This window comes from Epinephelus moara, chromosome 19 (assembly GCF_006386435.1).
Source record: "Epinephelus moara isolate mb chromosome 19, YSFRI_EMoa_1.0, whole genome shotgun sequence".
NCBI lineage: Eukaryota > Metazoa > Chordata > Actinopteri > Perciformes > Serranidae > Epinephelus > Epinephelus moara.
In genome coordinates this window covers 30,658,442-30,670,674 of record NC_065524.1, presented here as the reverse complement: position 1 = coordinate 30,670,674, position 12,233 = coordinate 30,658,442, and the positions used below count along the sequence as shown (strand labels likewise).

The 12,233-nt window shown below is 40.9% G+C and overlaps 1 protein-coding gene across 1 annotated transcript in view; it reads left to right on the top strand.

Annotated features, from left to right (window-relative positions):
- The first annotated feature begins 1,220 nt into the window (after window positions 1–1,220).
- The window catches only part of mmrn2a (multimerin 2a), a 43,048-nt gene continuing 32,035 nt past the window's right edge, over window positions 1,221–12,233 (top strand). Inside the window, exon 1 of the mRNA XM_050071169.1 lies at window positions 1,221–1,480. Within this exon, the coding sequence (XP_049927126.1) occupies window positions 1,221–1,480 (260 nt within the window). The remainder of the gene's footprint in view (window positions 1,481–12,233) is intronic.

Here is a 12,233-nt window from a genome sequence, read left to right as displayed (position 1 = left end):
TGGAAAATCCATGACCAAACATCAGTATGTGACAAGGTCGGGGTGAGAATGTGTTGACCTGCACAGGCGTTGCGGATCAAAGTGTCAGGGGACCCCCTTCACTTTCACCTGCAAAATGTCACTCAAATTAGCACGTACAGACCAGGAAGAGGCTCAAAATGACCAAAAAGAAACACAAAAAGATGCACACACGATAACTACAAAAGGGGAAGAACAACCACAAGAAGACACAAAAAGACCTCATACAAAATTACCACAGACACACAAAACCAAAAAGATGTATTACAACTACAAAGTCACATAGAGCAACAAAAAAGGAAACAAAACCACCACCAAGTCTGTGTGTATTGCTCCTATGTAGGAGAGGTGGTGGGGCCTTTTGCATATCTTTGCCCAGAGGCCCATTCTGTCGTAATCCGCCCATGGTAATAGCAGCAACAGAAAGTTTGCTGACATAGCAGGGAGTTAGGGCTGTCCAGTCCTCCGAAGTTGAGTTTGTGCTGGCTGGACGCGGGTTGCTGTGGCTGTTGACTTGGGGTCTGTCTCACAGGTGTGAGCCTTTTGGCATGGGTTAGCAGAGTGCTAAACTATTAGCAACATATCCTGTCCATCTTTGAAATGCTTCGCCAGTCTTGGTACATCCTTTACGTTGTTTATTGTCTGATTCTCTTTAGACTCTTCTTTTGATAAATCCGTCCTCTTTATTTGGTCTTCTTTGCAGTTGTTGCCAATGCTGGAACAGCAACTTTCTCTGCAGGCTTTCACCATAGAGATGTGCACAGGTAACTGCATTTGGAGAGCAGCCAATAGGTGTGCCCTGTCACTGAAATAACCTGTGATTGGCCAAAGTCAGTTCTTTCTAAGACCACCTGAATCACAATATGCTCAAAGTTTATTACAGGACTTTTGCCCCAAACAAAACTGTCTACCTCAGCTTTAAGAGAGATTTTGAATGCAGGGATTTAACTTGTAACAAAGTATTTCTACATACTGGTATTTCAAATTTCACTTCAGTGAATGGTCTGAGTACTTCTTCCAGAACAGCAAAATCATAATGTGGAAAATCCGAGTGATAAATCAAAAAACGTCAGAGAAGAAGAGGAAGAAGAAGATGCCTGTTGAAGGGCTGTGAAACAGAGGAAACTCCTCCTCCTCCCTCCCTCTCTCCCCCCTCAAGCTGTTTATAAGCAGCTGGTGGTCGTGCACGCTTTCACATAGTGATGTGGAGGGCAGCAGACATGACAGCAGTGGGAGAACTGGTGCTTGTTCTGGGCTTACTGGTGAGTGCTCACTGTGAGGTGAGAGCACGAGACCCTGAGGTGGAGGAAGATGAGGAGGAGATGGGAGGAAGGAGAGGAGGAGGAGGAGCAGTGAGGGGGTTCGGGACAGGAGCGTTGCCCCCCCATCTCCAGATGCTTTACCCTGGAGCGACAGAGACCCCTCCACTGGGAGAGAAAGGGAACCATCCAGCCCGAAATGGGTGAGTCCTAAACCGTGACCTCAAGGTTCACTTACTGCTTTTGACTGTTTTCCTGCCTGAGAAAATTCCCTTCACTGCAAAAAGCTGAGTGATGAAGTGGAAAGTTGAGCTGTGACGACTAATCAGTTAATCGATTAGATTACAGAGGATGAATCTGTAACTCTTTACCCTTCAGCTTATCAAACATGAACCCTTGCTGCTTTTCAATGTTCCATATCACACTAAACTGAAGATGTTTGGACAGAAGACATCACCTTGGAAATTGTGATGGAAGATTTAAAGAATTGTTAGTCATATTCTTTTGTTTTTTGCAACAAAACTACAAACTATGCGTAGTTAAAGAGAATTCTGGTTTATTACAACTTATTCTGGTGATCCTGTCCATTCTTCCTGTCGAGCACACTCTCACTGTAAATCACGACCACATATGTATGATGTATGCTTTTTTATCTTTGCTGTAAGGTGACCTTGAGTGGCTTGAAAGGCGCCCTAACAAATAAAATGCATTATCATCATTATTATTATTATTACATAGGTCAACCTGCAAGCAGCCTATTAAGACCCATACTTAAGTTTATTGTGAGATGGTGTCCTCTAGTGGCCATGATAATTATTACAGGAGCAAAGAACAAAGTAAGGAGATGTAGCGTAAAAAGCAACAAAATCTGCAAAATATTGTACAGATATCGAAGAAGCCCCAAGGGTGGGTGGGTCAAACAAACACAGGGCTTTCACCCAGGAGACCGGTGTACATATTTAATTCCAAACCATGATGTTTTTCCTGAACCTAACCAAGTAGTTTTGGAGCAGAACTGCGATCGTTTCCTGACGTTACAGACGTGTACACACTGCAACTGTTAGAATGGTACTATGTTGTTTTGGAGCCTTTCATAAAAGTCGTTTTGGAAGTCAGCTGAAATCAACATATTCTTTTGTTTAGGTATGAGAGAGCAATGTCTTGTCAGTAAGTTAAGTTAAGTTAATTTGCTTTATTAATCCCCCTGAGGGGAAATTCAATGTTTTCACTCTTGCTTGTCAATTACACACAGGTCCGAAAGACACACACATGCACAAACAGGACCTATACATGCACAAAGTGGAGATGTCAGAGTGATACTATCATTGAACTCACATAGCCTACTAACATCTGAGATCTGGGACCCGAGGCGTAAAGTACAAATACTCAACTATGATACAGATATGGCATGAAACATGGCCAGTTGCTGTTATAGTTCAACGGTGCCCAGTGGCATCAGGAGCCAACACGGTGGGACAAGGACGAAAGTTAAGGCGGCAAAAGTTGTGACTGGGGCGGGCCGGAAGGGTGGTGAATGGGTCCAACAAACACTGACTTTCACCTGGAAGAGCGGCGTTTGCGTTCCGTAAGATTGTAAAGCCAAACTCTGTTCTTTTTTCCTAAACCCAACCACGTGCGTTTGTTTTTGAAGGAAAAATTTGTGGTGTTGCGCTGACGCAGTGCGTTTATTTTGAAAGAGACAGTTGGAAACATTAAATTTCCTGTAAAAACAGAAGTGTATCTTGAAAGGAGACAATGCATGTAACAGGCAGAACTTGACACCAACCAACGCACCCAGAGTACCTTGCACATCGTACGTGGATGTGGAAAGTCTATGACCAAATGTGGATATGTGACGAGGTCGGAGTGAGAATGTGTTAGATAAGATTATCCTTTATTCGTCCCACAGCGGGGAAATTTACAACATTACAGCAGCAGAGGAATAGTGCAAACAGGAAGCATCATACAAAGCAACATCTAAGTATTATGTGACAGTTGGAGTGACTTTTTCAGATTAAACTTATAAAACACAACTCATTTTTAAAGATTAAACACATTTCTCATCCTAACTTCCCACATGGTTTACTGAATTTTTTGTATGTTTTATGTCTTCTAAGAAGTGTTCCACTGAGTTTAGAAGGAGCTTTTATGGATCATTTTGAACATAATTAAATTATTTTGTCACTTAGTTCGGAGGGCATGTTTCAGATTAGATTTTTGTAAGAACAAACTATAACAACAGCTGACACACAGATGTTTCTTCTACACTTCCGGGCCTTTATCTTGACATAATACATTCTCTAACACGGATCTCAGTGGTAAAAGAAGTACTCAGATTTTGTACTGAAGTAAAAGTAGTAATGGTACAGTGTAGAAATACTCAGTTTCAGAAGCATCAAAATGGAGTACTTAAACTTAAAGTACTCATTATGCAAATTGACTCAATACAATAATATTTTGGATTATAATTATTGATGCATTAATGTGTTCATCACCTTAATGTTGCAGCGGGTAAAGGTGGCGCTTCATATACTGCTGGGTAGTTTAATCTATAATAATACATCATCATTTATAAGTAGAAGTGTCAGATAAATGTAGTGGAGTAAAAAGTATGCTATTTACCTCAGATGTAGTGGAGTAGAGGTGTAAAGTAGCATAAACTGGATATACTCAAGTAAAGTACAGCACTTGAATAAATGTACTTACTTTCCACCACTGTCTAACTTTAACTCTGGAGAAGTGACGACCGCACTAAATGTCTTCACTTCTCCAAAATATCTAGGACTAAAACTCAAAGATAGGAGATAGAAGTACAATAACACACACACACACACACACACACACACACACACACACACACACGAGTCTAATGCATACAGAAGTACCAAACAGGGAGCGTTTAAATGTTTTGACTGCCAGCATGCTTATAACAGGCTGGTACCACCCAGGCTGCCGCTGACACACACACACACACACACACACACACACACACACACACACAGAGTCTTTACACCATGCATTAACTTTATGATTTTTTGAGTCTCTGCCGGATTGAGGGTGTCCTCTGTGTTTGTCCTCCAGGTGTTAGACCAAGCCCGTCCTCACAGGTTTCACACTGAGTAGAAAACAATCTTTCACTGCAGTTTATTATTTCATGTGTGGAGTAAAAATAAAACCTGTAGCAGCTCTACAGATGTTAACGTCAGTCTATGTGTCTGTCTGTCCACCACTTTGGTCCAGACTGACAGATCTTTTGTGAGACAAATAAGTTTACCTGCTCCCCCACACCTCAAGTAACCTGGTTAGTAATGATCATCTTTTTCATCCCTCTAAATTAGAGAGAGGTTTTACAATCAAGAATCTCTCCATAAATTGCATTTTCGCCAGCTTTACCCAGCTTAGGGCCTCTTACAACTTGTCACAATCTGATCAGTTTGGATATTTCTAAGTTAGGAATTTTGTTAAAGTTTGTTTAGTTCCCGCTGAAGACCTATAGTCTCATTTTATTAGAAGCTTTACCTTAAGAGATCTAAACCTGAGAATGTGAGAGATAAAGAGATGCCGCTTTAATGGGACCTGTAGGTTTTATATATTTGTCTTCTTTCTACTTGTGGCTGGCTTCACCTACTTTTTTTATTAGTTGTGTTGATTTGTAGGGGCTAGATGTTGGAGGGATGGGTGAAGGGGTAGTGAGGTATGTGAAGATGGAGATATGAACGTGAAAACCGTTAAATTTTTTACAATGGTTCCCTGGATGCAGACATTTTAATAGGCCTCCCACCCCTTCAACACAGGAGCAAGACCCTCAGGGATTTATACTTGTGCGGCAGACCCCACACACATGGCCTATGCTGTTGTGAGCATTTATACTTGTGCGGTGGTGTGTCTGTGTCACTCTGCAGTTACACCTCCAGAACACTAGTTGACGTCAGGGTTTCTGTGAAGTGCTACATTAAACACACATTAAACATGACTTATTAGAGACAATTTCAAACTCAACAACACAAATCAGCTTCACTATAACTCGCAGCATTTACAGACAAACACTTGTCTTTATCTGGACACATTTTCCCCACAAATACAACATGCTAACCTTATTAGCACAAGCCTATGGCATTTTACATTGTATAAATTAGCCTAGCAGCTAGCGATCTTCCTCTCACATAAAACCAGGGACAACAACAACATTTAACAAAGGCAACATTACAAAATTTGGGTTCATTACAACTCACAAAGGTTCACTGACAAAACAACTGTCTTATACTGAACATGTTTTCCAAACAAATGTAACATGCTAACATTATTAGCACAAGCCGATGGCATTTTACATTGTATAAATTAGCCTAGCAATGAGCGAAGATTTCCTCTGCTCATATGATGCCAGGATAAATCCCGAAGTATAAATTACACACGAGACTTAAAATGTTATTTTTGTGGAGGCTTTATTGTCTCTATAATTAATGGTTTCTTATCTGTGAAATAAAAGTAATGGAAATGGTTTTAGCTTGCAAAAATAGACAGGAGGTCTGTGCTGCCGCGACGTGTAGTTACATTTCTGGGGAGGTGCACGTCAGGCTATGCTGCAGAGGCTACACCACAGGTAAGGCATCAAATCCCGCATCAGAGAATTCTCTGTGGTGGTTCTGCATCAGTTTGTGGTCATTTTACATTTAAAAAAAGTTGATCCAATTAATTTTAAATTGAACTGATCTGTTGCTGTTTTTTTTTTTTTTTAGATTTGGACTTGTTTTAGAAAAAAGGTGTTTCTGAGACTAAATAAGAGGATGGAAATTTCTGGAGCACGCTCATACAGGCCTCCGTCATTATAGTGACCCACATCCATACATTGCACTGCAGGACTCGTCCACAGATTCCCCGATAAAATGATCCCTGAGGGCTCTTAACAAAACAACCTTCCATTAGCTCAACCCCCCCCCCACTTTAAACTGCTGCTTTAATCACATCGTTCACAAATAGAGCTCTTTGTGCTGCGAGTCGCTGCAGTGTTGCGTTAATAGAGAGCAGCTTTCCAGATTCGCTGTGTTGTTTTTAGCCTCAGCGTTATCATCGGAGGCTGAGTGGTGGGGGCTATTCATGCTTCAGAGGTCAGAGGTCAACAGGTAGTTAAGGACCGGTGAAGTGGAGGTGGAAAAGTTTGTTTGGCTGCAAGAGGAGAAGATCAGAGGCTTCAAAGGAACTTAAAGATGCATTCTGGTGTAGTTAAATGTTTTAGTTGGTTGACTAAGTTTAGTATTAGTGTGTCTAATTTTCTTACTATCAGTCCAGGGACTTAGCGATTTGCTAAAACATGGTGCATTAAATCTCTCATTGTAGAGTTCTTCAAATAAAGAAACACTGATTATTAATCCCATCGACTTTACAAGCTGATAATTTTTCACATTATTGGCTTTTAGATTAATTTTCGTTCTTCCTTTCAGCTGCTGGTTTCACTCCGCTGCTCTGAAATCAAATTGAAACTTCCTGCAGAGATAAAAAGAAATATATGCTCTTATTTTGAAGTGAAATCTTCCTGCCTCTGCAATCTTATTTGCAGCAGACATCATGGCAGCCTTCCAGGCCGAGAGGACGATATGCTCTTATGTCTTGGTGTTGTGAGCTTCAGCCTCCTCAGCTGCTTGAATCACTGCTGATCTTGTAATTGAATGCCTCGCTGAAATCCTTTCAAAGTAAAAGTTCATCCAACTTGAACAGAAGAAGGGGCAGACGAAAGAGAAGAAGCTCCGTGAGCTGACGGATTCAGATCAAAGAGAGCAGAAGCTGCAGATAATACGACCATGAGGGGATCATTTACTGCTCATTCAGCCATTATCAAGAGACACAGCTGGCAGATGAAAGGACGACACTCAGCATCCAAAGAGAAGTAGATAAGAGGGATTTAAAGGCGGTGATGTTGTTATCAGGCTGAAGATCATGCAGGTGGATCAATTCTGCTGCTGAGATGGTGGATCTGAACATGAACACAGTCAGATAAGGTCTTTTTCTGGAGAACATTCAGAGCCACACGACTGACAAATGGAGTTGTGCATTAACAATGAAAGAGGCCTAATTCATTATTTTAGTGCACTGTTAACTGAACAGGTTCGTTTTCAACTACTCAACGTGAATGTGAGTGCTGTCTTTCATGACGGTGAACGTTTTGCAGCACCTCATTTACAGCAGACTGTGTCCGTCGATACGTTTCCCTGTCAAACTGTGTTTTCCCCCTATCTAAATCTGAACCAAACCTTTTCCTTTACCTGACCATGGAGGGGGTTGATACACATTTTAAGAGGAGGGAAATGTGATAAGACAGGGGGACAGTCTTTGAAACAACACTGGCATGGCTGGTGCTACTGCTAACTCAGACGATGAAGCTACTGGTACCTCAAAGCCAGTTCATCTGAATGTTTGAAGGAGTTTTATGAATAAATCAATACAGATTCTAAAGGAAAAAAATCTCACATTAAAATGCAAATTTTGCCCACGGGGTCTGAAAAACAAGTCCAAACGTCAGCTATAATAAACTTAAAATGACATGTAGAGTTGAAGCAAGACCAGTCTTATGATTGCAAGATTTATTTTTTTTGAAAGTGGAAAGAAGGAACGTCAAGTTGTTCATTTCTTGGGACTGTAAACTTAGTCAAAGTTCTAGGTGTGTGAGTAGTGCGTGTGTGAACGTTCACTAGCTCATTATAATCTATGTGAACTTAACTTTGAGGTAGCTTTTATGATGTGTGAACCTGCACAACACTGCTGACCAGCACCACAATATCTTCTGTCAGGACGTCAGATTTAGTGCAACATAAACAGGAGTAAACATGGAAACATAAGTGTAAATTACTACGTTGTTCATATTGAGGTGAGACATACACACTCAATCAAACTCTCATCTGTAGTTGGCTTGTTGCGTTCAGAGTAAAGCTTAGATCAGGCCCAAAAAATCCAGCCCAACCCCACCTGAGCCCGTGCATGTTCAGACTCTAGTTCAGAGTCTGCAGCAAATGGAGCCCGGGAGATGTGATCCTGCAGATGTTCCTGCTCTCCAGAGGATGAACCCTTTAGATTTTAATGACCACCCTCAGGACAAACTCCTGGTATCTGAGTGAAACCTGCTGATCACTGTGTCGTAACAGATCCCTCCAGTCTTCTGCTCTCTGTTTGGTCCTCAGGGATTCTTCAGTCTTCAGTCTCTGGCTCGCCCACAAACATCTTTCACATCCGAACCTGAACCTGCAACAGAAACCCTGCAGATCATTTTCCTCCGTCTCTCTCAGGATGAGTCAAGGTCTCGCTCTGAAGCTCAGAGATCTGATTATCAAACACTCACCAAAGCACAGCCAGAAAGTGACAGTTTTACAGATTGCAGCTGTGTGGCTGTGACACTTTGAGTCTCAGCCCCCCAAAAAAGAAGACATGTCCTGTGTGCTGTTTGAACAAAGAGACGCCTCCTCTTACAGAATGACTGACAGAAGAATATTAAACCAAATTAACAGATGTTTGTGTTGGAACGTTTCCATCTGTTCAGTCTGACAAGTTCAAGACAATCCAGCTGTTATTTTATCATCTTTTGTAAGTGTGGGAACTGTTTTAATCGCAAAAGCAAAACGACAAGAGGGACGTAGATATAGAGATGCAACAACTACTTTCAGTCTGGGCTTCTTATATTAAATTAAAGCACTTGTCTGTGTGTTTCTTCAGGCATGACAATTTCTGATAATTTGTGTCTAATGAAAACGCTGCTGTCTATTCCTGCCCTTGCCATCCATATGTTAAGCATGTCTTTGGAGTTAACATCTTCTGGTCTGTTTAACAAAGTTACACTAAATGTTGCCTGCACTGTGTGTGTTGGCTTTTTTATTGTTTCTTGGCAAAGAGTGCAGTAGTGAATATTTTTTTTAGTTTCTTTGTTGTTCCAGGTTTAAAGGAATACCTCATCCCCAAAATCATCAATCATTTATCATCGTTTCTACATCACTCACTTTGTGTTATGTTGAATTCATAAATAAACCATTGTTTTTCTTGCACACCCCCACAATGAATTATGAATCCAAAAATGGAGGAAGTTCTTGATGGATTGAAATCAGAAGGGTCCGCATTTAACACAGCAAAATTGTATCAAAACATCCGTTTACAAACTCTCACACAACTCATGCAGTATAATCCAAGTCTCATTTATCCAGTCGTATGCTCAGTACTTCCCAAACAGACAGCCTTTGGAACGGAAAATAAAAATGATCTATGATCCTTTCAAAGCCAGACTCCATTGACAAAAACAGTCATTTTACATTACTGAACACAGGAGCTGCTGCTCTACCACTGCCTCGATCAGTTAGTTAGTTTGCATTATTGTGTGACTTTGGTGAATCCGTACTAACCCTTTAAAACATGAACGTCACACAATAACACACTTTACTGCATACAATGGATAATTATGAATTATAAATGCAGTAGGAAAATAAAGTCCAAATGTCAGTTTACTGACTCAGAGTGGCTGACACCCTGAGGGAGGAGCTGTACTAGTTGATGGTCACAGGCAGGAATGACTTCTTGTGGCGCTCTGTGGTGCATCTCAGGGGAGTTGAGTGTACAGTCCCATCCCTACCCTGAGAAGTAGGGCTCGTCCGAAAGTCACGGTTAAATTTGAACACTGCTTCCTCCTGTATTCAGTCGCAGAGGAGGGGAGCCTGTTACATGTTTACGTCCAGGGGCCTGTTGTCTCATAGTCTGTCCTTGGCTGCAGGATATCTGGAGTTACAATTAGCTGCTGTTTACTGATAGGATTTGTTTTGGAATATTCAACGTAGTTTTTTTGACTGCCAGGACTTTAAATGTGAGCTTGAACACATTTTTACTCATTTTATAAAGGATTAAAGTGAATCCCTTTTCTAAAACTGTGCACTCAGTCCAGTGAATTAAACATAATCTTCTAACAGTGTGAGAACATCCAAGGAGGATTCTTATAGATCCAACATAAACACCCCTTTATTAATTTACTATCAGGTTTTAGAGGAGGTGTCAGTCTGTTCAAACAGAACAGCACATGTCTCATTTAAGAACAAAACTCCTCAGATATCAGAACATCTTATCACTTAATATTAGAGGAGGATCCCAGGGGAGTTTTCTGCCAAATCTGCTGCACATCAGGTACCTGAGTGATGAACTGCAGCTGATAATTCTGCTCTTACAACACGGAGCTGCAGGATTTTTACAAACATTTTTTCTCAGGCTGAACAAGGACATGAGAGGACATATCTGAGATTAAGCTGCATCATGTGAAGGAGAAAACATGAACAGAGAGAGAAAAGCTTTAGCTGATGCGAGTTCAGTCTGACAGGATCAAGTTAAAGCTAAAGATGAAGATTAAAGATTTATTCTCTGATGTTGTTCCAGCACCCTCAAATCTCTACATCTCCTCTCAGCCCACTGCTGATGTTTTCAAACTCACCTGTGCATGAACGAGCTCTGGGCTGCCAGCCCTGCTTACTATTAATTATACTCTGTATAAATATTTAACTACTGCACACCAGTCACAGGTCAGAGGTCGGGTGGATGGTGGGTGTATAAAGTCCAGGACTCTGACACTTGTGACCAAGTTTCCCATGGTGAGCAGGGACTTTCTGTCCACAGCTCTTTGTGTGTGTTCCTCCAATAATGTCACCAGAGGAAATAACACAAGGTTTTTCTTAGTCAGAGAACATTGTTCACATGTAGAAACAATGGATTAATGAGTAACACTCTCACCAGATCCTGTTTGTACCTCGTAACTGCAGTCAGTTTACTTATTGTTTTACTACCTGTTTTCATCACTTTCATTTCATCTCGTTTACATCACACCTTATTCACTTTGCAACTGCTGTACACCTATTTACTAAAATTTTTATTTTATCTCATATTTTATCCCTATGTTTGAACTTTTTTCATGTCTCAGATCCTCTTGTCTTTACTTGCTTGTCTTTTCTTTTTTATACATACCTAAAAGCGACAGGTTACAAGAAGACACCCACATCTGGGGGCTAAAAAAAGCAAAAGAAAGAGTCATGAGTTGCTACAATACACCCCCATTTCAATGCCAATAAGCTGCATGAAACACAGCGACAGATACCTGAAAAACACCCTTGTTTGAAAGCTGAAAAGATGTTGGATAAATAGCCATAGTCGCTAAAATCCTCCACATTTGGGGACTAATAAGCTCCATTAAACACAGCAATGCGTCCCTAAAAAACACCCATGTTTTGGGGCTGAAAAGCCACTTGAAAAAGAGACAGAGGTCGCTAAAAAACATCGACATTTGAATGCCAAAATGTTTCTTGGAAAAAAAGTCACAGGTTGCTAAAAAACACTCATGTTTGGGGGCTTAGAAGCTGCATGAAACAGCAATGGGTACTTGAAAATCACTCTCATTTGGGGGCTAAAAAGATGCTGGATAAAGAGCCATAAGTCACTAAAAAACACCCATGTTTTGGGGCTGGAAAGCCGCTAAAAACCACCTATAGTCGAATGCCAAAATGTTACTGGAAAAATAGTCACAGATCGCTAAAATACACTCATATTTGGGGCCTAATAAGCTGCATTAAACACAGCAATGCATCCCTAAAAAACACCCATGTTTTGGGGCTGAAAAGCCACTTGAAAAAGAGATGGGGGTTGCTAAAAACACCAAAATCTGAATGTCAAAATGTTTCTAGGAAAAAAGTCACAGGTCACTAAAAAACACTCTAAAAAGATACTGGATAAAGAGCCAAAGTCACTAAAAACACCCACATTTGGGTGCTAATAAGCTGCATGAAACAGCAATGGGTACTTGAAAATCCTCATTTGGAGGCTAAAAAGATGCTGGATAAAGAGCCACAAGTCACTAAAAAACACCCACATTCAAATGCCATAAAGCCACAAGAAAAAGAGTCACAGGTCACTAACAAACACCCACCTTTGGGGGCTAAAAAGGTGCTAGATAAA